Source organism: Mauremys mutica, chromosome 13 (genome assembly GCF_020497125.1).
Source record: "Mauremys mutica isolate MM-2020 ecotype Southern chromosome 13, ASM2049712v1, whole genome shotgun sequence".
In the NCBI taxonomy this organism is placed as follows: domain Eukaryota; kingdom Metazoa; phylum Chordata; order Testudines; family Geoemydidae; genus Mauremys; species Mauremys mutica.
The window spans coordinates 1181607-1207709 of NC_059084.1; the positions used below are offsets into that span (position 1 = coordinate 1181607).

The following is a 26103-nucleotide window of genomic DNA, read 5'->3' on the forward strand; positions in this document are numbered from 1 at the left end:
TTGCAAAGAGCGGTTCAGGGATGTGTCGGCCTGGCCCAGCCCCTGGCCGTGGGGAGTCACCCAGCCGGGCAGTGGGCCAGGGCCAGGCCTTGCCGAGCTGGAAGCTGCAAGGCTGGATTCTTTGCTGCGTCACTTCAAGGCCACTCCATGAGGGGTGCAAAGAGCCTGTGCCCAGGCCGTCCCAGCCTGCGGTGCCCCATGTCTTACAGCCGGGAAGAGCCCAGGGGCCGGACGGAGGTTACAGCGCAGGAAGGGGCTGGACAGACTCGGTGTGTGGGGGAGAGCAAGGTGCCTGGCAGGACCAGGAGGGCACCACGGGGCACTTTCTGAGCCCCAGCCCTGGATTGTGCACACACAGCTGCAACTGAGTGTGGCTGTGAACTGGGCGTGCACCCGCTTTGCAAGCCATTTGCACGGTGCAGACTGAGCTGGTGAGCAGCGGTTTGGACACGTGCAATGTCTGTGGTGAGGCAGGGGTGCAGGACTGGAGCCCAGCTGGGTGCCTAGCCCTACGGGCGAGGCAGGTGTACCGGGGGAAACATGGATGCAGGACCAGAGCTGGCCCGGTACCTGGCCCAAAGAGCTGGAGAAGATACAGACACGACCACCAGAGCTGCAGGGCAAGGCTGTTTATTGGGGTCGGGGAGAGCCTGGAGTCTGGATGTGCTGGTCCGTGAGAGCCCTGGGCAGGGAGCTGGGGAGCAGGACAGCTCCACGCTGGGGCACTGGGAGTCGTGTGCAGAGCGACAGGCTCCCCCTTTGCCTGGTGATGGGCAGAGCTAGGAGGCATCTGCAAAGGGAAAGTCATGCAATGAGGCGGCAGGGAGCAGGCTGGGAGCAGGCCTCCCTGCCCACCCCATCAGCGCTGGGTGCAAGGATGGTGCTGACAGTGAATCGCCTCCTGGGCACTACCAGCCTCTGCAGGCTGTGTCCTGGGGCCGCTGACGTGCCCTACTCAGCGTAGGAGAGCCCTGCTGGAAGTCTGGGCCCAGGCTGAGCCGTGGGGCCGGAGGCGATCTCCGGAGGGCGAGGCGGGCTGGCAGGATCAGCCCTGCTCACAGGGACGCCCTGCGCTAGGTCGGGACTGGGGAGATCCTTGTTCTCCGGCTCAGCCTCTATTGTCCTGGCTCTGCAATGCCCCAGTGACAGGCCGGCCCCATGGGGCAAATGACACTGACTACCTGAGGGGGGACAAGGGAGCAGATCTCCCTCCAGGTCTGGCTGTCTGCCCATCCTCACGGCATCTGGGCTTCTCGCATAGCTGTGCAGTGAGAAAGGAGGTCCCGCAGTGCCTGGCCATGAGACCTACGCACGGGAGATAGGGCGTGGGGTGCCCTGCCACCCAAGTTCCCTGTAAGCTGTGTGGCCATGCAGCAGGTCAGGACCTGGCACGGCCTGGGGAGGGGTGCCCCTCCCCCAGCCCCAACCTACCCCAGCCCAAAGCCAGCCACAGCCGGGGTGCCCCTCCCCCGGCCCCCACTCTGCTACAGCTGGGGCACCCAGACCAGCCTGGGCACCCCTACCCCAGCCCAAGCCCAGCCACAGCCGGGGCGGCCCGGCCAGGCCCAAACCCAGCCACGGCTCAGGTGTCCCTCCACCAGGCCAAACCCAGCCCCGGTCCGGACCTGCCACAGCACCCCTCCCCTGGCAGAAACCCTGCTGGGGGAGGGGCGCCTATCCTGCGCCCCAGCCCTGGAGCTGCCGTGGCAGACAAAGGGACCTCTCCCCCCACAGCCCAGGTGTTGCTGTGGGGAGAGGGAGCTGGGGGGAGTCCTCTCTCCCCACCATAGCCCTCTCCCGCACCCCAAGCCCCTCACTGCTGGCCCCACCCTAGAGCCCTCACCCCGTACCCCCAACCTTCTGCCCCAGCCCTGAGCCCCCGCCCACACGCCGAACCCCTCGGCCCCACCTCGGCCACGTGAATTGATGGGGGACGTGTCACATAACAAAATTCATTCCGCACTTGGGTGGGAAAAATGAGAGGACCACTAACCACCCCCCCACTCTACACTGCCCCCCCCAGGAGCGCACACGGGGGCTGTGCCACCCCCCCCAGGAGCGCACACGGGGGCTGTGCCACCCACCCTGCCCCCCCAGGAGCGCACACGGGGGCTGTGCCACCCACCCTGCCCCCCAGGAGCGCACGGGGGCTGTGCCACCCACCCTGCCCCCCCAGGAGCGCACACGGGGGCTGTGCCACCCACCCTGCCCCCCCAGGAGCACACGGGGCTGTGCCACCCACCCTGCCCCCCCAGGAGCTCACACAGGGGCTGTGCCACCCCCCCCAGGAGCGCCCACGGGGGCTGTGCCACCCCCCCCAGGAGCACATGGGGGCTGTGCTATCTACCTCGCACCCCAGGAACTGCTACGCTCACCTTTAAAAATTTGGGCGGACACACGCCAGCTTGCGACAGCCGTTCATGCAGCACTTCATGGTCCCTTGGCATTGCGAGTCCACTTTGCACTGGTTCTTGCACAGGCCCAGTAAGGGGATTCCACCTTGCACCACTGGGCACGAGCCAGGTTTCTCTGGAAGGGCAGGAGACAGTATGAGTTTCGCGTGAGGGTCCCTGGCCCCTGGGCTCAGGATCAGGAGTGGGACTCGCTGCTCTGAAAGGAAAGTGTCTGCACCCCAGGGGCACAACCTGGCTCAGGGGCTCTGTCCAATCGGCCTCCTTCTGTGCCCCTGCCTTGCCGGTGAGCGGCCCCAGCGCCTGTGCACGGAGCCAGCTCTGGGAGCACATGCCTGTGCTTAGGGTCAGGCCTGGAGCGCTCAGGGCCTGTCTACACAAAACGCTGCTGTGCCGCCGGAGTGACAATGCCCAGCCACACGGCCGCCAGGGCTGCTCCTGTCGCTGTAGGGAATCCAGTTCCCCGGAGACGGAGCACTTGCCTGTCGACTTACCCCAGGGCTGAAGGCGAGACAACAAATCAGAGATAACAGCGGAAAACCCCAAGATTAACTTCACTTAAGGACTAATAAGCAGCAAGCCCAGCTCCTCACCTGTAAAGACCATCTGGAGGACGTGTGTGTGTGGTGTGACTGAATGCATATGCTAACTGTTGTATTTTCAATAAATGCAGCGTATTGTCTTTTCCCCAAAAAAGATCTCGTGTGCTTCTTATAAGCATAACTTTTTTGGTGGAGAATTGCGAAAGGGGGAAGACGTGTCACGGAGTCCCCGGGCGCTGCTCTGGACCTGCTCCCCACCAAGCCAGGCAGGACTCTGGGGAGCCTCCTCTCCCTTGGAGCAGCCTGTCTGCAGGGCAAGAAGCTCCCATGGCTTCACCTCCTGGGTCTCTCCTTGGAGCATTCAGCATCCTCTGCCCCTCCGTGCGCTTCCCCCAGCGAGTCCGCCCAGGCGGGGTCCTGCGGGGGACCACAGGGTCCTGCCCCCCCCCACGTCGCAGTCAGACGTGACTCTCAGCCAGCCAGTAACACAGAGGTTTATTAGATGACAGGAACAGGGTCTAAAACAGAGCTTGTAGGTACAGAGAACAGGACCCCTCAGTCGGGTCCATTCTGGGGCCCAGCGAGGCAGACACCCACGTCTGCCCTCACTTCCCGTCCCCAGCCAGCTCCCAAACTGAAACCCCCTCCAGCCCCTCCTCTCTGGCCTTTGTCTCTTTCCCGGGCCAGGAGGTCACCTGACCTCTTTGTTCACCTTTAGCTATTCCCTTGCAAGGGGGAAGGCCCTGGCCATTTGTTGCCAGGATACAAAGTGTTGGCCATTTATGCACAGTGGAGGCTTAAGAAATGCATAGGGGAAACTGAGGCACCCACACAGTATTCAGAGGAAACATTAAGAACAGTCCCACTTCATCACAACATGCACTGTGATTGTTCAAATTACTGCTACAAGGTATCCCATCCATGTCAAGTGATCGATCAGTCAGGTGTGTGCACCCCTGGTCATAGAAGTGCCGGACAATAGGGGAAGTATTAGAGTCCTCGCTCCGACCCATCTGTCGGGGAAAACGATACAGATAAGATATATACAAACTGTCTAGGTATACAGCCCCCCGGTCGTAGAGGTGCTGGGCCATAAGGGGGAGGATTAGAGTCCTCACTCCCACCCATCTGTCAGGGAAAAAATTGCATCGGTGAATATACCCTTGTCGTAGCAGGATCAAGCCCCAAAAGTAGGGGACTTAGCGTTCCTCCTCCTGCTCTGTCAGGCAGAGTTTTTAGAGGGTGTAGACTTTGTGTGTTGTGTACATCCCAGCACAAGTGTGCGCACATAAGGAGTAGGTTTCTGTAAGACCTCACTCTGAAGGATATAGGAGTGTGAGAGGTTGTTGTAATTTCACAGATTTGAGAGAAATATTTAAGGAAAGAGACCTCGAGGGGTGGGGGCTAGTTGAGGAGCCCCCCTCCTTGCTAAGTGGTTAGTTGGACAAAGCCTGTGCCCATGGGAAGGGACGGTTCAGGGAGGAAAGCAGGATCAAGCCCAGACAAGCAGGCAGGCAACAGATTTGAAAACAGGCTGGAGCCCTGAGCAGCAGAGTGGGAGGAGTAAGGGAAGGAGCAGGAATTCAGATCCCTGGGACAATACTGGGAATGGTGGAATCTGGGCTGATAGAGGTGTCCGTTTGGGAGATAAGCAAGTGATTGAAGGAAAGAGAGTGAGAAGTTAACTCTGCAGAGGCTGCGGGGGAATTAAGCAGTTTAACTTTGTGAACGTGTTAAAAAGGAAAAGTGTTAGAGAGAGAGAATTCTTGGTTTCTTTGCAGCCATTCTGAAGGGGAAATGGGCCCTTTTCCAGAGGAATGTCTGTAAATAAGCCAGGCAAAGAGACAATCTGATTTAAATCATTTGACTATGAACAATTCAGTCAAATTTGCTAAAAGAACATGAGGAGTTTCTGTTGGAACTTAGCTGCCCCTAAGCGTATAACCGGAGCTGTGGTCTGTGTACAGCTGTGTGAAAATGAAAGCAGTGGAAGAGGATGTTAAGAAAAGAGTGTGTATGTACCTGTGTGAGTGTGTAAATCTAGTGTGCAAATAGGTGAGGTTTTAAGGATCTACATCAACACTCCCTGGCTTGTAAAACTCTTGGTTTGTAGGGTTTGTTTTATTTTTAAATAATCCCACTAAAAATCCATTTGAATCTTTCATTCAAAGTAGCAAAACTGACTGACTTTTTGCCACATGCAGGTAACTGGTGTTGTTTGTCTTTGGTATTTAGCATTTAACTCTTAAGGTACCTCAATGCTTTATAACGTTCAATATCTTTTCAAAGACCAAAGCTGTGGCTGCAGCAGGGCAGTGAAGCCCAGGAGCATGGGAAGAGAGTCTGGACTTGTTGTTTGGTAACAAAACAGCAGATAAGAGCTGTAGTAAAAGAATAAGAAATGACAAAAGACAGTGCCCCTCTGGAGCAACAGCAGGGGTGAGGTGCACAAAACCAAAAACGCAGCATTAGGAACAGGGAGCTTTAAGGCGGCTCTGTGTAATCAGACTGTCACTTTGATAAAGGTACATGAAAACTCTCGGAACACAAAAGAAACAGTTACGCCTTATGTACAAATGGATATGACTAATATAAAGTTATAGACGTTAAACTATGGAAGGAATGTGCATTTTTCCAGGACGTGTGCCATGTATATTGCAGAAGGGGTAAAAGCAATGCAAACATACCATCCTACTGAATTAAAATCCTGCTAGGGCCCCAAAGGGAGCCACCATAGGTTGTGATTTCTTTTTCAGATCACTGGGTGTTCTGGAAGCAGGAATTGAAAGTGGAAAGAAATCAAAACTCTGGTGGAAGTTGATTGTGTCCCTTTAAGACAGAGTCTCTCAGCTCTGCTGATGCCTTTGGATCCAAAAGCAAACCAGAAAGCGTCTGTGTTAGTGCAAATTACCTAGCTGATAGAGGAAGGAAAGAACTGCCCATAATGGCAGCACAAAGGAGCTGCAGATAAAGGACATACTTGGTTTGCAAACAAACTACCTGAAACCAAAAGGCTCAAATTCTGACCCTCCAGAGGAAGGCGGAAAAAGGAGTCAAACCTAAGAATAAGAGAGGGACAGGTTAACCCTCAGTAGAAGAATGCAGTATGCAGTGCTGAAATCTGAAGACAGGTACAACAGAGGGTCTGCTTATACACATGACACTCCTACCTTTTAATTCACCAAAAACCCAAGGCTATAATTCATGGTATAACAAGATACCTTTAATAGATTTGATGCTAATATTATTGTTAATATTAAACATTGGGATAAAATTTAATGTTAATAAGTACCCCCCTGTAACAATGTCTAGTGTGTATGATTTTTGAAAAAAAAACCAAAAGAACTTTAAGGTCATATTGTATTGATGCTTCTCAGCTATTACCTGTGAATAAACTTAATGCTTAGCACAGCAGAAAAAACATTATAAACTTGGTCTGCTGTATAAGAAGGGAAACTGAGGTACATCACCCCATGAATGTAATAACTGAGCAGTGGGATAATTTTCCCTAAACCCTTAAAAGGTAGAAGCCATTGAAACCTGGCTTGCCTATAGAACAAAAGCCCAGGAAAGTATGGGGGTAATTCCTCTGTTTTGCCTGCAGTCAGCAAGCGTGTTTGTAAAAGAAAGGGATATTTTAAGCAATAACCTGCCACCCGAAAAGGGGTAGAAACATGTTCTTTTTGTCTTTCATAAAATCAGGAAAAGCTGGTACCAGCTGAAGAGCAACTCAGAATACCATGGATCTACTGTTGCGACAAAAATTGTGTTTTGTGTTTTATCTTGTGTTGTTTGTTTTGTTGCTAGCATTGTTGTGTATTGTGCCACACACATTTCATTAGGCAGAAAAGGATGCACAAGCATTTTAACTGTATATACAGAAGCCAATGTTGCAGAAGGGTGGAGGTCCAGACATACCAGTCTCTTTAACAGGGAAACAGCAAACACCATATTAGGAGGGATTGGTTTTGGAGCAGGGGTTTATATATATAAATATATATAGGATTATAAATACTATGGACCTGGAGGTAATTAAAAATAAGGTAAGTTCCTTGTCACAACTGCATGAGAGTCTCATTCACAAGCAGGCAGATACTACTGTGGACTTGGTACAAATAGGTCTGGGAAACCTAAAAGCAACATGGAATCTGTGGCGGTGGCAAAACCCCACCTCCTGGCTGCTGTATAACAAATAGTGTTAGGGAATAAAACTGCCTTGGCCACAGGATGTACTGAGATGCATCACTTGCACTCGAAATGTTTTGGGTGATATCTGGGACTGTTCAGGTATTAATGCATCTTATCAAACAATGGAAGAGGGGTCCTTCTCTGACACCTACAAACATGAATGGAGGCATTATGTTTCCAGCATGGTTAAGCCTGATTTGTTATTAGGTGAAATTATTGTTAAAATTGCTCCCCAACAGTCTGTGGAGACAGAGATATGGAAAGTGAGCCCGCTTCCAAAACTGACCATGGGATCCTTTTGGCTACCCCGGGTTATGGGTCAGTGGGCTGGAAAGAGGAGAAATTATTGGACACCCGAGGGTGTATGGAGTGGAGCCCTCAGAAATGCGTGTGCTCGTTCCTACCTGTCACCACAGAACCATGCAGCAAGGACACATCATTGGGAACATGTGTATGGGATGAACTAGAAAATGTGACGTGTTTTGTACATCGGACAACGTGCATGTGTTACATCCTGGGAAACAGTATTTTGGGAGGATGCAAGTATTAGCTAACCCCCAGTGGGTGAATGTAGATGTGATGCCCGTGTATTATATACTAGCAATCGTATGTATTATGTACCAAAGAGAGAAGAAGCACAGAGCCTTATAACAGCTACCCTGGTTAATTTCTCTGTTACCCATGGCCTGGATTGGCACATCTAACTGATCACTTGTTGTCAGAAACAAAGTGGCTCAGTTTTTACAACAGACTCAGAGGGATACAGGGAAGTGTGTCATTCAAATATTACATGCAAATAGAGACATACTAAAAATTGCTAAGTCTGAAAAAGAGCTGACAGCCTAGCACTGGTACATTTAAGGGCATGTCTGTTATGTTCCACCCATTGCTAGTTGTGTTAATATTGTCCTGTGTTTGCTTGCTAGGAATGTGTTGTATGTGCTGTTGGACAAAGAGAATGTTTGTTAAATTACAACCACAAGCTCAAATTGTCTCTCAGTATATTGCTATGAAACAATTGTATAAAATATGGCCCAGTCAAGAATTGTTCGTGAGGGGTCAAAAGGGGGATATGCAGTAGTAGGATTTTATGTTTGTATTTTGGATCATTTAGAAGGAAGGATATAATAATGTAGCATGTATTGCTGTATGATTTGACCATATCCTGCCAGCCACCCTTTTTGAATAGTAGAAAGCAATGGCCTAAGGGGTCATTGGTAAAAACACATCAGCCAGGCTGCCCGTGTCTGAACTGATGTTAAGGCAGGAACAGACCAGAACAGTCCTTATGGCTGATTCTGGTCACCTTTTGTTTTAGGATAAGTTTTCATTACAGTATTTGCTATAAGGTCTTGTTTCGTATCTGCATTGCAAATGAAGTGGTGTAAGGTTCTTGTGTAATCCCTTTAGTAACCATATAACCCTTTCTAAAATGTAATCCTGTCTGACATTCTCTGTGCAATTGTTTGGGGGTGAGTAAAGGATGTGTGCATGGTTCAGGATGAGTGTGAAAGCCATCCCAAATGTCCAGCTGGTCAAGAAGAAGTGAGAGACTTGGAGAGAGAGCAGGAAACAATCAGAAAACATCCATTGTATCTGATGCTAAACGAGTTAGCAGCATCCAAGACCTCAGAGGTGAGGCAAACACCCCCAGGGCAAGACAACAAATAAGAGATAACAGCGGAAAACCCCAAGATGAACTCCACTTAAGGACTCACGATCCCAGGATTGCAAAATCCATAGACTAACGTGGGAATTTACAAGTCTAAAGCTGGTGTGTTTTGCCATAGAACTCTGGGTTCAGTCCTGCAAAGCCTCAGCGCATCGACCGACAGAGCTCAGCTCCTCACTCATGCTCAGTAAACATGGTGTGTTGCCTTTTCCCCTGAAAAAGATCCTGTGTTCTTCTTATAAGCATAACAGCCCATTCCATGTCCCTGCTGGCCCCTAGGCAGGACTCCCCTCTCTCTGGGGATTATCCCCAGGCAGAAGCTTTCCCTAGTACGGCAAGTAGCTTGAGTGTTCCCTTTCTTACAGACTCATTGACTTTAATGTCAGAAGGGACCATCCTGATCCCTCTTGGCTCATGGCAATTCCTCGCCTTCAGGCATTGCTCTCATAGGATCATAGCATCTCAGGGTTGGAAGGGACCTCAGGAGTCATCTAGTCCAACCCCCTGCTCAAAGCAGGACCAATCCCCAACTAAATCATCCCAGCCAGGGCTTTGTCAAGCCGGGCCTGAAAAACCTCTAAGGAAGGAGATTCCACCACCTCCCTAGGGAACCCATTCCAGTGCTTCTCCACCCTCCTAGTGAAATAGCGTTTCCTAATATCCAGCCTAGCCCTCCCCCACTGCAACTTGAGACCATTACTCCTTGTTCTGTCATCTGCCACCACTGAGAACAGCCAAGCTCCAGCCTCTGGAACCCCTCTTCAGATAGTTGAAGGCTGCTATCAAATCCCCCCTCACTCTTCTCATCTCCAGACTAAACAATCCCAGTTCCCTCAGCCCTTCCTCATAAGTCATGTGCTCCAGCCCCCTAATCATTTTTGTTGCCCTCCGCTGGACTCTTTCCAATTTGTCCACATCCTTTCTGTAGTGCGGGGATCAAAACTGGATGCAATATTCCAGGTGTGGCCTCACCAGTGCCGAGTAGAGGGGAATAATCACGTCCTTCAATCTGCTGGCAATGTTCCTACTAATGCAGACCAATATGCCATTGGCCTTCTTGGCAACAAGGGCACTGCTGACTCATATCCATGAAACACTTCCTTGTGTTTGTTTTAAACCTGCTGCCTGTTCATTTCATTGGATGATCCTGGTTCTTGTGTTATATGAAAAGGTAAATAACACTCCACTTTCTCCACCCCAGTCATTATTGTATAGATCTCTATCACAGCCTCCCTCGTCGTCTCTTTTCCGAGCTGAACGGTCCCAGGCTTTGTAATCTCTCATACGCTGAAGCTGTTCTATCCCCCCAATCATTTTTGTTGCCGTTTTCTGAACATTTTCCAGTTTTAATCTCTCTTTTTTAAGAGGGGGTGACCAAAACTGCACGCAGGAGTCAAGATGTGGGCGAACCAGGGATTTATATAGCAGCATCATGATATTTACTGTCTTATCATCTATCCCTTTCCGAATGGATCCTAACATTGTTCACTTTTTTGACTGCCGCTGCACATTGAGTGGTAACAGCTAATTCAGGCCCCATCATTGTTATGTATAGTTGGGATTCTGTTTTCCAATGTGCATGCATTGCTTTGCATTCATCAGCACTGAATTTCATCTGCCACTTTTTGAGAGATCTCTTTGTAGCTCTTCGCAGTCTGCTTTCGACTTCACTCTCTTCAGGAATTTTGTATCATCTACAAACTTTGCCACCTCACTGTTTACCCTTTTTCCAGTTCATTTATGAACATGATGAACAGCACCGGTCCCAGTACAGAGCCCTGGGGGACCCCACTATTTACCTCTCCACTGTGAAAACTGACCATTTATTCCCAGCCTTTGTTTCCTGTCTTTAACCAGTTACTGGTCCATGAGAGGACCTTCCTGCTTATCCCATGACAGCTTACTTTGCTTAAGAGCCTTTGGGGAGGGACCCTTGTCAAAAGCTTTCTGAAAATCTAAACACACTATATCCACTGGATCATCTCGTTTCCACATGTTTCTTGACGCCCTCAAATTATTGTAGTAGATTGGTGAGGTCTGATTTCCCCTTACAAAATCCATGTTGACTCTTCCTCACTAAATCATGTTCATCTATGTGTCCAATAATTCTGTTCTTTACTATAGTTTCAACCAATTTGCCTGGTACTGAAGTTAGAGTCCCTGGCCTGTAATTGCTAGGATCACCTCTGGAGCCTTTTTAAAAAATCGGTGTTACATTAGCTACCTGGAGCAGCTCCCACCGGGGCCCCAGCTCAGGAACCGTGCAGCGCCCGGCGCAGCCCCCACTCAGGCCCCAGCTCAGGAACCGTGCAGCGCCCGGCGCAGCCCCCACCCAGGGCCCCAGCTCAGGAACCGTGCAGCGCCCGGCGCAGCCCCCACCCGGGGCCCCAGCTCAGGAACCGTGCAGCGCCCGGCGCAGCCCCCACCTGGGGCCCCAGCTCAGGAACCGTGCAGCGCCCGGCGCAGCCCCCACCCGGGGCCCCAGCTCAGGAACCGTGCAGCGCCCGGCGCAGCCCTCACCCGGGGCCCCAGCTCAGGAACCGTACAGTGCCCGGCGCAGCCCCCACTCGGGCCCCAGCTCAGGAACCGTGCAGCGCCCGGCGCAGCCCCCGCCCGGGGCCCCAGCTCAGGAACCGTGCAGCGCCCGGCGCAGCCCCCACCCGGGACCCCAGCTCAGGAACCGTGCAGCGCCCGGCGCAGCCCCCACCCGGGGCCCCAGCTCAGGAACCGTGCAGCGCCCGGCGCAGCCCCCACCCGGGGCCCCAGCTCAGGAACCGTGCAGCGCCCGGCATGGTGGGGGCCCTCCCTGCACCTGGGGCCTGCGGGTACCACCACTTCGTACAGGTGCACTGTCGGTTCTGACCAGAAGCCCAGCGTGGTGGAGCTGACCTGCAGACGGCAATCCCTGCGTGTCGAAGAGACGTCACTTGCTCCCTTCACACCCCCCGCCCGCGCCACCTGCTACTTCAGCACGTCCCGGCCGCTCCACACACCTGGCATGCAAGATGGAGCCCAGTTCAAAGTGCTCCCAGCCAGGAGCCCCTGGGCAGGGCAGTGGCGGGGACACAGTGGGCCGGGCGACAGGCAGGAGCCCTAAGGGGGCGCGTTACCATTGGGGATCTGACAGGACCATCCGCAGCTCGTCTGGCAGCACTTGAGGTTCTCCTCGCAGTCGCTGTCGGCCTGGCATTCCTCTGTGCAGTTAGCCGCCTCCACCACTGTGTCTGGGCACACGCCCTCTTTCTCTGAAACGGGAAAGGCCCACGGTGTAGCCACGGTCACACTGGTCCCAGGGAGAGGGCCAGGCTGTGGGCCAGGAGGGCAGCGAATGTATCCCCTGTCCCCGAGGACATTGTTAATGGTGAGAGGCCCTGGCTCACCCGAATGTGGGACCAGGTCCTGGCTCCATCCTGGCTCTCGCTGCACAAGACCCCCTCCCCTGGGGGGTCCCTCCAGCCGAAGGGCTGCGTACGTAGGTGGGACGTGGGCGGGGGCGCGGCGTTCCTACTCACTGGTAATGTTCTGGCCAGATGCAGACGGCAGCTCGGCCCAGAGAGCCAGGAGCCCCACCAGGAGGACGATGCTGCTGGACTTCACCATGGTCCTGTGGGGAGCCGGCTCCGACTGTCCGGACCTACCCAGGCTGGGCTTTAAGCTTTCCCACAGGTGGGGCTGCAGCTGGGGAGGGAGGGGACTGATTCCCAGGTGATTTATAGAGAACGGGAGAGTCGCGCTCCCTCTTCATTCCATTGCACAATCCGTGGGTATCAGGTATCTGCTCTGGCCCGCCTGCGAACCAGGAAGTGAGAGCTCGGAAGGGACCCAGCATCTTCTGTAGCACACAGCAGGCAGGCTGACAGCAAGCTGCTGCGGCTCCCGGACAGCCTGCCATGGCCACCGCTGGCCCCCAGACAGGTGGGGGCCAGGGTGATTCATGAACTTGCTTCTTATGCAGGTTTCTTCGGAGGAGCTGGGGTTTGCAGCTCCCCGGGGGGTGTTTCTGTGCATGGCACATCTCAGGGGCTGCTGCGTCCTGGTGAGCGGGAGAATTGCTGGCTGAATGTGCTCCGTGCATTGCCGAGCGTGCCCCTCGTGGCCCATCAGGATGGACGGCTCATTGTCTGAGAACTGGGGCAGCGGGAGCAGCCTGGGTCCCCCCAAACTGCAGCAGGTTGGACACAGGAACCCAAGGACTGTGATTTCATAGAGTCATAGAACTTAAGGCCAAAAGAGACCCTTAGATCATCCAGTCTGACCTCCTGTAGCTCACAGGCCACCGAACTTCTCCCAGCCCCCCAGTGCTGAGCCCAATCACCTCCCAGAAAGGCTCCAGCCTGCACGAGAAGGAGACTCCACGTTTCCCTGGGGAGTTTGGTCCAGTGGCTGCTCGCTGCCTGCACTGTTAACAGTTTGTGCCTTACACCTGATTGGAACCTCTCACTTCCAGCCCCTGGCTCCTGTTCTGCCGTTCCCCACCAGATTAACCAGCCCTGCAATACCTGGGAGGGAGGTAACTGAGGAAAATGCTGAATGGCGTGGGGCCTAGAACTGATCCCTTAGCAACCCCCTTAGCAACGCCCCCCTGCACTGACGCGTCCCTGGTTTGGGCTGGGGCCGGGGCGCACTAACTCCCTACGGCTTGTGGAAATCACTCAACCACAGCTCCACTGCAGCAGCCTCCGGGCTGGAAAGCAGCTGCCCCTGTGCTAGCAATGCTCCCGCCACATGTCTGGGAGGGGACAGGAGGAATCCGCTCTGCTGCTGAGACTGCAGTAGCGAAAGGCATGATGGGGCACTGCGCAATGGAGCTAACATGATCGCAGGCCCTGGGCTAGCACAGGGACGGGCTCACTTGCATACAATGATCCCACCAAGGGCTGAGCGCAGTTCCCACTCTCCCAGGTCAGGGGAAGTGGAGCAGTTCGGCTGAACCAAAAGCCTGGGAGCGCTGGGATGGGCGTAGCAGATGCTGCACCCATCCCTGTAGCCACCCAGTAGCAGAGTCCTTTCACAGCCCTTAATGAATTCAGCTTCTCGGAAAGGGAGGGTGTTGTCACCCCATGTTATGGAGCATGGCAGGTGAACGTCCACATCTCCTTATCTCCACGTCTCAGGTGGGGAAACTGAGGCACAGCCAGAGATTGACTTGCTCCAGGCAACATTGGACACGGAAGCAGCATCTGCTGCAGGCAGACGTGTCCGTGTCACAGGGACACGGCACAGGCTTTGGGCACACGCCTGGGCTCCAGGCGAGCTCTTGGGGCTCTGAGGTCACACCGAGTTTGGCAGCTCTGTCCCTGTGCACATTGTCAAGTAATTTAAAGTCCAGAGTCAACAATGAGGCAAGGTGTGGAGCAGCCGTAAATCAACAGGCTGTTTGCTCTCGCACACACTGCTCCGGGAGTGCGGGAGCGTTTGCGTAATAACAAAGCCAGGACTGACACCGCCGGAGAGGGCTCTTTCACATCACTCGCCCCTGTGCCAGGACTCCGTCAGAGCTGGGGGAAGGGGAGGCTAAAGCAGGGAGTGAACCCCATGGGGAGGGGCAGTAGCCAGGTGGTGAGCCGTGTGCGGGGCCCACTCCAGAGGCACGGTCCCAGATTACCTCGGTGTGCGACTGAGTGTCTGATCGACACACACCGTCCCACCTATGTCATGCACAGGCTGGAGCCCTGCATGCCCAGCCAGCTACCGGCGGTCACCCGAGTGCACAGCTGGGGAGCTGAGTGCAGAGCGGAGGCGCACAGATTACATGTCTTTGTCTGGTGTCCGGAGCAGGTGTCAGCACCAGGCAACAGTGAGGTCCTTTTTTCTTTTTCCTTTGCTTGGGGTGGCAAAAAAGCTGGAGCCAGCCCTGCTTACGCCAGGACTTGGGCCGTGGGGAAGACCGATGCCTCAGCACCTTTCAGCTGCATCACGGTAACACTGTCCAGCCCTCATCCCCCACAGCAGCCAGTGACAGTTGGCTTTGATGATGTAAACTTATAGCTTTGGTTTCCATTGGCTGGTGCTGTTAACACTCAATAGCCTTGCTAGAGAGCTGCGTTGATGGTGCTCCGGTTTCTTAGCTTGGAGCAGACTCTGGTTCTACCGGTGAAGCAGAAGCAAGCGCTCTCGCTGAAGAGGTGCCCGTTCACGTTCCCCTCCGGTCACAACAACACATGGAGCTGGACTGCGCCACGGCAGCTCCAGGCGGGCTCTCTGCATCCCCATGCTGGAGAGGATGGCGGGGGGGGGGTCCGTTTCCACCAGAGGGACTGGCGTATGGACATGGACGTCGCCCTGCGGGATTTGGGGAAGCCTAAGGTGACCTGAGACAATCCCCAAGAGTGGCAGGCAGGTTGTCAGCTCTCGTGGCAGGGAGCAGCTTGTGTTCTGTTTGTACAGCCCCTAGCACCGCAGGACTGCGGTCCATGATGGGGGCTCCGAGGTCCTATGATCATACAGATATCAGACAATACCAGGCAACATGCTAAATGGTGCTTCCTTTTCCACCTGGGAGAGTCCATTGTTTGGCCTGCCGAGGACCCTGTGTGCTCCCCACACATGGGACACAGGAACTGACCAGTTATGAGTTGCCAGCAGCAAACCCCTCCCCATGGCGGACCCAGGCCTATTCGAAGGGCTTGGGGGAGTTGACTTCGGCAGGGCTGAAGACTGCCACAAAGAGCCCCGCTGAGCAAGGGGGCTGCCCCCCTAGCCCTAATCAGACTGCCCCTTGCGAAGGAGAACCCGCTGTCCCGTCTGCCTTGGCAGGAGAGTCAGAGCTGGCCCTGTGAGGCCCATGGGCTGGGAGACCAACAGCAGAACCTCAACGTGTCTCCAAGGGGATCTGAGCCACTGGCCTCTGCCCAGCTCAGCCCGCCGGACGCACCTGTCGGCTCAGGAAGCACTTGGAGCCGTACCGATAGCTGAGCTCCAAAGAGTCGGCCCCTCTGCTTCCCCTTGGCTGTTGGGAGCAGCCAGTGTTCCAGCTACTGGTCAGCGCCCGCTAAACCGCGTCCCTCCCCTTGGCCCTCCAGAGCGGTGGGTCCTGTCAGCTACCGACACGTCGTCTTTACCAGTTTGCCTGGGGTGGCGCATTGCGTCCTGGCGCTTCTCTTCCCTGCGGCCTGGAGGCTTTCCACGCTATGGAGGCAATTAGAGACCCAGCGTTGCTGCTGTTTCTGTTACCACAGTGCCCCAGTGTGCCCGGTGCTGTTCAAACACAGGCTGAGCGCCTCCGTATGGGACAGGAGACCATGGCCGGGCCAGCCAGAGCAGGGGAGAGCACAAGGAAACAAGGAGACAACAATGGTTCACGTGGGTGGCACTGGTACCTGATGGGGCACATGTGCTGCACAGTGGAGCAGAGGCACCGAGGAGGGGTAACGCCCGTGAGTAACGCCTGTTGCTGTTGCAGAGAGGTTTGCCCCGGCGAATCGGCCCCTCATCACCTCGCTGCACTCAAGCACCCTCAGGCCTGCGATGCCTCATCCAGGTACGCAGGTTCCTCCACCTTACAAAGCCCACGAGTGTGGAGTAACCTGGACTCATGACTCCAGGCACAGGCAGCTGGAGAGCAGTGCTCTGGGCGTTGTCTGATGGCACTGATGTATCCACAGCAAATCCATCTTCCTCTTCCTGTTACAGGCTTCCCTCTGTTTCCCCTTGTAAGTAAGGGGGACCTTGGTTGTTGGTTCATCTGTTCCGGAGGTGTCAGGCAGAGATCACTGTGCTGACATCAGAGCATATGTACGAGGTACCAGGCTGCTCACAGGGATAAGGACTGGGTTGGGGATAGTTGAAACCACCCAGGGTGGTAAGGGGAGCCACCCCCAGTTAGCGGCTCTGGACCCAGCTGCTGACGCCCTATGGCTCCTGTTGATGGTTAGCCGGCCTTGGTGGGATGGCGACCTGAACCCACCCAGACCTTTATAACAAGCCATCATAGGCCCAAGGCAGCCGGGAGCCAGAGACATGCTCCACAGCAGAAGGTGACAGGTAAACCGGAGAGCAGGCTGCAGTGAGGCCCTTGCTTTCTGTGACCCCTGTGCCGGGAGATGGATTAGCGGCCGGCTGGACAGAACGGCTTCGCTCTCTAGAGCTGCCCTGAGGCACCGATGGAGAATTGGCTGCACCCAGAGACACCAAATAACCTTTCCATTCTCCTGCCCGGCGAGTTGAAGGGGTCGGTTCCCAGCTGGGAGCGTCATTTCCCCCTCACCGTCACCGGAGTCACTGGCAGGTTTGCACCAAGCCCAAGGTTACACCATGACCCCTGGGAGATTAACTGCTAAAAGACCTGTTCTGGTTGGAGCCGCCTCCAGCCAGCCGGCGTGCCTGAGTGGGAATTAACTTGCTGGCATCAGCTCCGAGAAAGGAGCCCGGACTCATGCTTGGATTCGGTTCAGAGCCTCCGCATTTATACCTGGGAGCGGGAAAGAGTCTGACTCTCTTTCTATGTGTGACATTTCCCAAGAGGCTCACATTCCGCCCGCAGGGCCGGGGCGTCACAGCAGGGCCAGGTTACTTCCTGGTCAGGATGTTGTCTCCTCTTTCCTGCATCGCTTTGTACATGAGCAGGGCAGGTGGGGAGGCTGCTCCTCAGAAGCCAGGCTGCCAGCCGGGCTCCCCAAGTGCCTGTAGCTCTCCGCAGCCTGGCTCTCACCACGGTGCAGGACCAGACCCAGCAGCTCTGAGGGGCACTGGACCCAGGAGCCCAAAGGAGCTTGGTGTCTGCTGACAGCTGGCAGACCCAGTCCCAGCCTGCATGGTGCTCCTGGTGAGATGTTACCGATGGGCACACACCAGCTCCCATGAGCCCACGCGGGAGGCAGAGGGCTAGCTGGCCCGCTCCTGCCACAAGGGGCTCCCCCCACAGCAGGGCTGGCATGATGACACAGTGAGGTTGTTCGGGCTCCACAGGCCTGGACAGGATGTGGCCCGTTGCCATCCCTGGGTGCACCCCTGGATTTAGGGGGACGGGGCCCTGTAGGCAAGTCTGGTTCCTTGCGAGTAGCAGTGAGGTTAGCTAGTGCAACCCCCCAACACACACACACAGCCCCATGTGCGTGCACACACACACACACCTGTGCAGGGAGAGTGGTAAATGATTACAAGCTGTGGCTTGTCTAATTGCTACGGCTCCCAGGGAGGTGACCCCAGGCGACCTCTCCCCTGTTCCACAGCATTTCTCAGCAGTGAGAGGGGGGACACCCTTGGCTTGTTTTGTTTTGGTTTTTGCTCCCGTCTCTGGTCCTTTCCTTTCACTCTCCCAGCAGGGGCGGCTCCAGACCCCAGCACGCCAAGCGCGTGCTTGGGGTGGCATGTCGCGGGGGGCGCTCTGCCAGTCGCCAGGAGGGCGGCAGGCGGCTCCAGTGGACCTCCTGCAGGTGTGCCTGCAGAGGGTCCGCTGGTCCCGCGGCTCTGGTCGACCTCCTGCAGGCACGTCTGCAGGAGGTCCACCGGAGCAGCGGGACCAGCGGACCCTCCGCAGGCACGTCTGCAGGAGGTCCACCGGAGCCGCGGGACCGGCGACCGGCAGAGCGCCCCCTGCGGTGTGCCGCCGTGCTTGGGGCGGCGAAATGGCTAGAGCCGCCCCTGCTCCCAGCAGGGGAGGCTCTGAGATGTGGGGAGAATGGAGGGCCCTGCCCAGAGCCAGATACGCTCCTGCGTGTGGCCTGGCTCGAGCCCCGCCTTTGACAGAAAGGCCAGCCCCTAGCCCCAGCCCCAAGGCTGCCTGGCGCTGTCCTAGGGCCAGGAAGGGGCTGCTCGCAAACCCCGCTGAGGGGCCAGCGGGACCGGGGGCTCGTTCAGTGGAGTACTGGCGCTGAAGGGCCGGGGAGCTGCTCCCCATGCGGGGCTTTGCGTTCCGAGCTCCCCCGCCTCAGGGAGACCCCGGCCGCCGCACCGCATTGCCAATGGCTGCCAGCAGGGCTGCAGGTGGAATCCACGGCTCCACGCCCTGGGTGCCTGGCCAACGCTCTCCACCTGGGGCACCACCACTTCCCTACACCCCCTCGATAGTTCCTGCCCCCATCCCCGAGCCCAGTCACCATCACCTGACCCGTCTCCCCGCTGCTCCTGGGCACCCTGGCCCAGCCCCGGGCCAGCCTCTGTGCTGGGAGCCAGAGGACGGGGGAGTGTCAGACTCAGACACAGCATCACCAGGAAGACATGAGCGCTGGTCAGGGCAGTGACTCTGCCTGGCTGCAGCAGGGCCATGCCCCCGCACTCAGGATCAAGGCACCAGGGTATAGCGCTGCCCCCCCCCCATCTGCTCCCAGAGCACTAACCAGTGTGCGCGCCCAGCCCCTCACAGCGACACACACACGGCAGGGAGCCCTGTCACCACCTCCTGCCCCGAGCTCCCAGGGCCAGCCCCGGGCTTCTCTGCCAGGCGTGCGGGTCACAGGGGGAGTGGGCTGGGCTGCTGCTGGCTGCACTCACCCTGGGGCCGGGGCCTGCCTTGTCCAGCCGCAGGCGGCAGCTCGGCCCAGAGGGCCAGGAGCCCCGAGAGGAGGAGGAGGATGGTCCCTGGCTTCATGGTGCCGCTGGTGTGAGTGCCCAGCGCTGAGCCCGGCCGGATTTATACTCGCCGGGGCCCGGCTGGGTGAGCAGGAGGCGTTTGGGTGCTGAGACGTGGCCTTTCATTTCACTGTCGGCCAGAGTCCAGGGCTGGCCCGGCCCGGCCCTGCCCCAGGCAGTGTCATGATCTGAGAAATCATTTACCACGGCACCATTCCAGCCGCACCAGGGCGTCTGCGGGGGCGCGGGGGGGGCGGGGGGGGCTGGAGTAACCCAGCCACCCATTCTCATCAGTAAAGAAACATGTGTCCGAGCGCTGTCCGAGACAGCCCAGCGCCAGCCCCTGGGAAACGCTGGGGCCCTTTGAGGGAGCCTCACTGGCTCCTCGCTGTCCCAAAGAGCTTGCCCCTCACCAGGTTAACACGGGGGCCGGGCAAGAGCAGAGCCTTGAGCCAGGCTAGTCAGGGAGCCCAGAGCCGCTCAGCGGGCAGTGCCAGGGACTCGCCACTACACACTAGTGCTGGCACTCTCTGCTCCTGGCCCAGGCAGCGTCTGAGACTGGGCCGTTGTGTCGCACATGCTCAGGGAGGCTGCCTGGGCCTGGGCCTTGACAGTTTGGGCCCAGAGCCCTGCCCCGGCTTTGCACGCACATTTGCCATGACTGCACGTACAGGCTGGGGGGGTGCAGACACACAGGCTCTCAGCCAGCCATTCACAGGCACGACTCTCCCACTTTGTGCATGCTTACTGTGATTGCACGTGCAAATGATGCACACACATTTTTGCATGGGCACCTTGTGAAAATCTGGGTATCTGTGCATATGTTCAGCCAGCTCCCTCTGCCCCCTTGCACCACTCTGTGGCAGGGCTGCCAGCCACTGCATCCCCCTAGGGAAGCAGCAACTGTGGGAGGAAATGGAGCCTGGGTGCTCTGGAGATCTGCAGGCACCTGGTGCTGGCGTGGCATGATGGCAGGGCATGATGGCAGCGGGGTATTCTGCTTGGCCTGAGCGCCCTTGGCTGCCTGGCTGCAGTGGTGTCTGTCCCTGGGCTCTCTCAGGGGAGCGTAGGAGGTCCCAGTGGGTGTTGTCTACAGCAGACCTGCACTGAGGCAGCTGGCAGAGGTGGGACGCGTTCTAGACCTCTGTTATGTAGTAACAGCATGGTTGATATGTGCTCAGCACCCCCGTCCTCTCCTGGTGGAATCACAGCAGCCCACCTGTGTGTCATGGGCCCAGTACTGCTAGCATGTAGTGGAGAGGCTGCTTCAGCTCAGGTGGCAGGGGGCTGTGCTTGGGAGCAGGAGGCTGGAGTTCGAGCGGAGCTCGGTGAGTGACATGGCAGCCACACTGCCCAGTTCACCACCTGCCAAGGAAAGAGCCGTGAGAAATGACGCTCTCGCACCCACTAGCTTTAAAGGCATCTGTGTCAAGCCCTCTCCCCAGGAGCATCGGCCTGGGTTTGCTGAAGGGTGAGGGGCTGTCACGGAGTCCCTGGGCAGCCTCCTCTCCCTCGGAGCAGCCTGTCTCCAGGGCAAGAAGCTCCCACGGCTTCACCTCCTGGGTCTCGCCTAGGAGCATTCAGCATCCTCTGCCCCTCCGTGCGCTTCCCACAGCGAGTCCGCCCAGGCGGGGTCCTGGGGAAGCCACAGGGTCCTGCACCCCCATGTCGCAGTCAGACGTGACTCTCAGCCAGCCAGTAACACAGAGGTTTATTCGATGGCAGGAACAGGGTCTAAAACAGAGCTTGTCGGTACCGCGAACCGGACCCCTCGGCCGGGTCCATTCTGGGGGGCAGTGAGCCAGACCCCCACGTCTGCCCTTCACTCCTCGTCCCCAGCCAGCTCCAGACTGACATCCCCTCCAGCCCCTCCTCTCTGCTCAGCCCCTTTCCCGGCCAGGAGGTCACCTGATCTCTTTGTCTCCAACACCTTCAGCTGGCACCTTTGCAGAGGAGAGGCCCAGGCCATCAGTTGCTAGGAGACAGTGTCAGGCATTTAGGTGCACTGGCCCCTTCCTCTGCAGCAATCACCCCCCTGATCCCACCACCTAGATATTAAGAACTGCAGAGGGGACACTGAGGCACCAACACAGTATTCAGAGCAAACATTAAGAACATTCCCAGTTCGTCACAGGGGCAGAAAGCATCCGTGGCCAATTGCGCCTGGGCCTTTCTGCTCCAACTGCCAGCAGGGGGCAAATCAGTGCCGGGACGGGGCTGTGTTCTGTCAGGTCGGTTCGTGGGCCACCGGACGGGATCAGCACCGTCCCCGAGCTGGAGCAGTGCACAGGCTTGTGGGTAGGGGCCTGGCGGCTGTGGGTGTGAGTGGCTGTGTGGGTCAGTTCGATTCCTTTTCACCCAGTCTGAGCTGGCTGGAGTCTCTCCGGGAGGCCCCGGGGTGACTCAGCAGCTTCCCGCGGGGCCATTCGCCCCCCCGGATCTGGAGCTACAGCTACCTTCAGATAGTCCAGGTCATGTAAGTTCCCCTGGAGAATCATCACCTGCTGTCCTAGGCTTTTGGTCTCTCTGATCCCCTCTGGAAACCGGCTGTCCCGGCGTAGACGTTAACCAGCCCTGCCAGGCCTTTGAAGAGCCGTCCCAAGCCTCAGGCTTTGGAATCAAGGAACAAGAGCTCCATCAAAGCACCATGCCACCTGCTCCCCAGCTGTGGGGGCACCGTCTCTGTGTGCCCCTGCTCACGCAGCAAAGGGCAAAGCTAGATGCAGCACCTTGTGTCCCACGGAGCAGGACGTGGCTTCTGGCGCCTGGCCGGCTCATTTCTCCCTGCAGCGGAGGCGCTCAGCTCAGCTTTTTTGAGGGCTTTGGGGGCAGCACGGTCGCCCTCTCGGGAAGCAGGGACCCACCTCGGGGTGGGGGACCCCATGGTTGATGGGCTGTTGTGATGAAGTGGGGATATTCTTAATGTTTTTTCTGAATACTGTGTGGGTGCCTCAGTTTCCCCTATTTCCCTGCATTTCTTAGGTATCTAGGTGGGGGGATCAGGGTGTGTGATTGTTGCAGAGCCCAAGAAGGCCCCTGTGATACTGTCTGCACAGAGAATGTCCGACACTCTGTCTCCTGGCAACTAATGGCCAGCAGGGGTGGCTCTATGTATTTTGCGCCCCAAGCACGGCGGTCAGGCGGCTTTCGGCGGCTTTTCTGCAGGAGGTCCTCTAGTAACGCAGATTCGGCGGCACGCCTGCGGGAGGTCTGCTGGTCCCGCAGCTTCAGCGTACCCACTGCCGAATAACCGCCGAAGCCATGGGACCAGCGGACCTCCCGCAGGCAAGCCACCGAAAGCTGCCTGACTGCCGCCCTCACAGCAACCAGCAGGCCGCCCCCCGCGGCTTGCCACCCCAGGCACACGCTTGGTGCACTGGTGCCTGGAGCCACCCCGATGGCCTGGGCCCCTCCTCTGCAAGGTGCCAACTGAAGGTGTTGGTGAACAAAGAGATCAGGTGACCTCCCGCCCTGGGAAAGAGACAAAGGCCAGAGAGGAGGGGCTGGAGAGTGAGTTGGTTTGGAGGTGGAGTGAGGGCAGACGGGGGTGTCTGGCTCGCTGCCCCCCTCCTCCCCCAGGATGGACCCAGCTGAGGGATCCCGTTCTCTGTACCTACAAGCTCTGTTTTAGACTGTTCCTGTCATCGAATAAACCTCTGTGTTACTGGCTGGCTGAGAGTCACGTCTGACTGCGCAGTGGGGGGGCAGGACCCTGTGGTCCCCCCCAGGACCCCGCCGGGGCGGACTCGCTGTGGGAAGCGCACGGAGGGGCAGGGGATGCTGAATGCTCCAAGGAGAGACCCAGGAGGTGAAGCCGTGTGAGCTTCTTGCCCTGGAGACAGTCTGCTCCAAGGGAGAGGAAGCTCCCCAAAGTCTGGCCTGGCTTTGTGGGGAGCAGTCCCAGAGCATCGCCCAGGGACTCTGTGACAGACGTTTGTCACTGACTCCAGTGGAACCTGGATTTGGCTCCTCTGGCGTGTATGTTGAGAATGGCCACAATCTGACTGCCCCCCCTTGTCCCGCGGCCACCAGCAGCACAGTGGATATGCCTGAGCAGAGCACACGGCGCCTGGTGCTTTCTGGGACATCTTGACCTCAGTCAGTCTGTCTGTCTGACCACTGCGCTCAGCCCCCATCCTGCAGACACGAAGGCACATTCTGCCCAGTGCACATGGGAGCAGTCACCACCCCAGAACACCTGTCCTGGACAACCCCTGGCTCCCCACCGTGTCACAGAGGGGCAGCTGTTCATCGAGGGGCTAACGCAGCTGATGGAAGCGGGGATGCAGCAGGAGCTGGCCCCACCATTCCCTGGTCTGTGACGTGCTGCTCTGGTCCTGTGGCGATGGGAGAGGTGTGACATTTTGGGGCGAGAGCAAGGATGCTAGCCCGTGGGCTGAATGGGAGGGTCTCTCCGGATCACCCCAGGCACGGCACGGGCTTCCCCTGCAATCCAAGGTGAGGCTGCGGTGGATTTGACAGGCTCCCATCCACTTCCTGCCCAGGGCGGGCTGTCCTCACACGTCAGCCAGCAAACATGTTTCTCCCTAGTGCCACGGCCCGCCCAGAGCAAGGGGGCCGTTAAACCGAAAAGACAAGAACTGTAATATCCGATGGGCAGGGCGGGCCCCCAGCAAAACAGCCCTGAGTGCGTCGCCTGTGACGCAGCCGGATGAACATCCTGCACGGCTGCCGCCCAGTGAGCAGGGTGGGGCGAAGGACTGGGTGCAGCTCAGGCGGGGGCAGGTCTGTCCATGGAAATGGCTGTGACTCTCCGCTCCCATCTCTAGCCGGGCTCGGCCATGCTGCCAGCGAGCAGGGTCTGCGAGGAGCCATCACTTGCTGTGGTGATTCGAAGCCAGGCGCCCCTGCAGAGGTTCCCCCTGGGGTTCCCATGCACCAGTCACATGGGGGAAGCTCCCTGAAAGGCCCAAGCGGCTGGGGGCTTGGGGAGTGAGTGCTGTCGGAAAAGCAGCACCAGAGCCTTCCGGACAGTAATTGGGAGCATCAGAGATGGGGGCACCTCCCGCCGGCAGCGGGGGCTGAGCCAGCCTTCCAGGCTCTGCGGGCTAGCGCCAAAGGAGGGCCGGGCGGGACCCACGTCTCAGGCAGTAGCAGGGGCCATCAGGGAGCTCAGCCGGTCAGGGCCCGAGCACCTCGATGCAGAGGGATTTCCCTGCATGGAGCTGATGGGGAGACTGGGCGCTGCTGAGTGGGAAACCGGTCTGAAGCTGAGATCTGTACCTACAAGCTCTGTGTTAGCCCGTGTTCCTGTCATCGAATAAACCTCTGTGTTACTGGCTGGCTGAGAGTCACGTCTGACTGCGCAGTGGGGGGGCGGGACCCTGTGGCTTCCCCAGGACCCCGCCGGGGCGGACTCGCTGTGGGAAGCGCACGGAGGGGCAGAGGAGGCTGAATGCTCCTAGGCGAGACCCAGGAGGTGAAGCCGTGGGAGCTTCTTGCCCTGCAGACAGTCTGCTCCGAGGGAGAAGAGGCTCCCAAAGTCCTGCCTGGCTTGGTGGGGAGCAGCCTGGGGACTCTGTGACAGGGCCTCTCTGCATTTTGACAGGGAGGCTCTGTAGCGAAGGAGGTGTGATGCTGCTCTCCCTGAGCGGCACCTCCGTGTGTCTGAGAGCATTTCCCTGTGTGATGCGCCAGGCCAGTGCCCAAGCTCGCCCCAGCATGGACCTGGTCTCCTCGCCAAGCGCCTGAAGCTCAGGTCCATCCTGCTCCTCTCTGCCAAGTGGCAGCCACGTGAAAGTCTCCCTCAGCCTGTGCAAACTGCCCACGCGTGTGCTGGTAAACCATGGCCAAGCCACAGCCTGGGGCCTCTGCTGCAGGATGCAACCGTCTCCAGTCTGCAGCATCGCCAAAGGGCTCTCGTGCCTCTGTGCTTTGTTACCAATGGGACAAAGCTGCTCAAGACAGCTGAGTCCCGGGCAGACTGCGAAGAGCTACAACAGGATCTCTCAAAACTGGGTGACTGGGCAACAAAATGGCAGATGAAACTCAGCGTTGATCAATGCAAGGTAATGCACATTGGCTAACATCATCCCAACTATACCTATAAAATGATGGGGTCTAGATTAGCTGTTACCACTCCAGAAAGATCTTGGAGTCATTGTGGATAGTTCTCTGAAAACATCCACTCAATGTGCAGCAGCAGTCAGAAAGCGAACGGAATGTTGGGAATCATTAAGAAAGGGAAAGATCATAAGAGAAAATATCATTGCCTCTCTGTAAATCCATGGAACACCCACATGTTGAATATTGCATGCAGATGTGGTCGCCCCATCTCAAAAACGGAATATTGGAATTGGGAATCGGCAGCACTCGGAGAGGAGGTGGCTGTGCTGGCGTGGGGCAGCATGAAGGGTGGATGCTGAGGCAGGGATGGCCACAGGCTTGGGAGCAGCCCAGTGCTGTGCCAGGGCAGTGACTCCTCGTGTTCCAGGCACGGTACATCCCGTGAGGAGAGTCACTCCGTACTGAGCCCAGCCACCCCCGCACTCAGATAGCAATGGCTGACCGAGCACAGGCCTCGTTAGTAATTGGCTCTTTTCATGTTCAAAGCTCCTTATGAGCACTAAGGAGGAGATGTGCAACCATTGCCCGGGGCAGTCACCCTGGCATGGAATGTTCTCTTGGGGAAACTGAGGCTCTCAGAGGGGAAGGGTCTTGCCCGAGGCCCCTGTGTGAGGCAGGGCAGGGCAGAGCAGAGCGAGGAGTAGGATCCAGGCGCGCCAGGACACCCAGCCCCCTGCTCCACGGGCTCCCAGCC

General features: G+C 57.1%; 1 protein-coding gene across 1 annotated transcript; it reads right to left on the reverse strand.

Annotated features, from left to right (window-relative positions):
* Positions 1 to 614: 614 nt before the first annotated feature.
* LOC123348220 (WAP four-disulfide core domain protein 2-like) lies at positions 615 to 12558 on the reverse strand. The gene is given in 5 exon segments (XM_044985697.1): positions 615 to 790; positions 2376 to 2529; positions 11924 to 12058; positions 12326 to 12527; positions 12529 to 12558. Coding segments are annotated over 4 exon segments (519 nt in total). The 3' UTR covers positions 615 to 790; positions 2376 to 2377.
* Positions 12559 to 26103: the final 13545 nt, after the last annotated feature.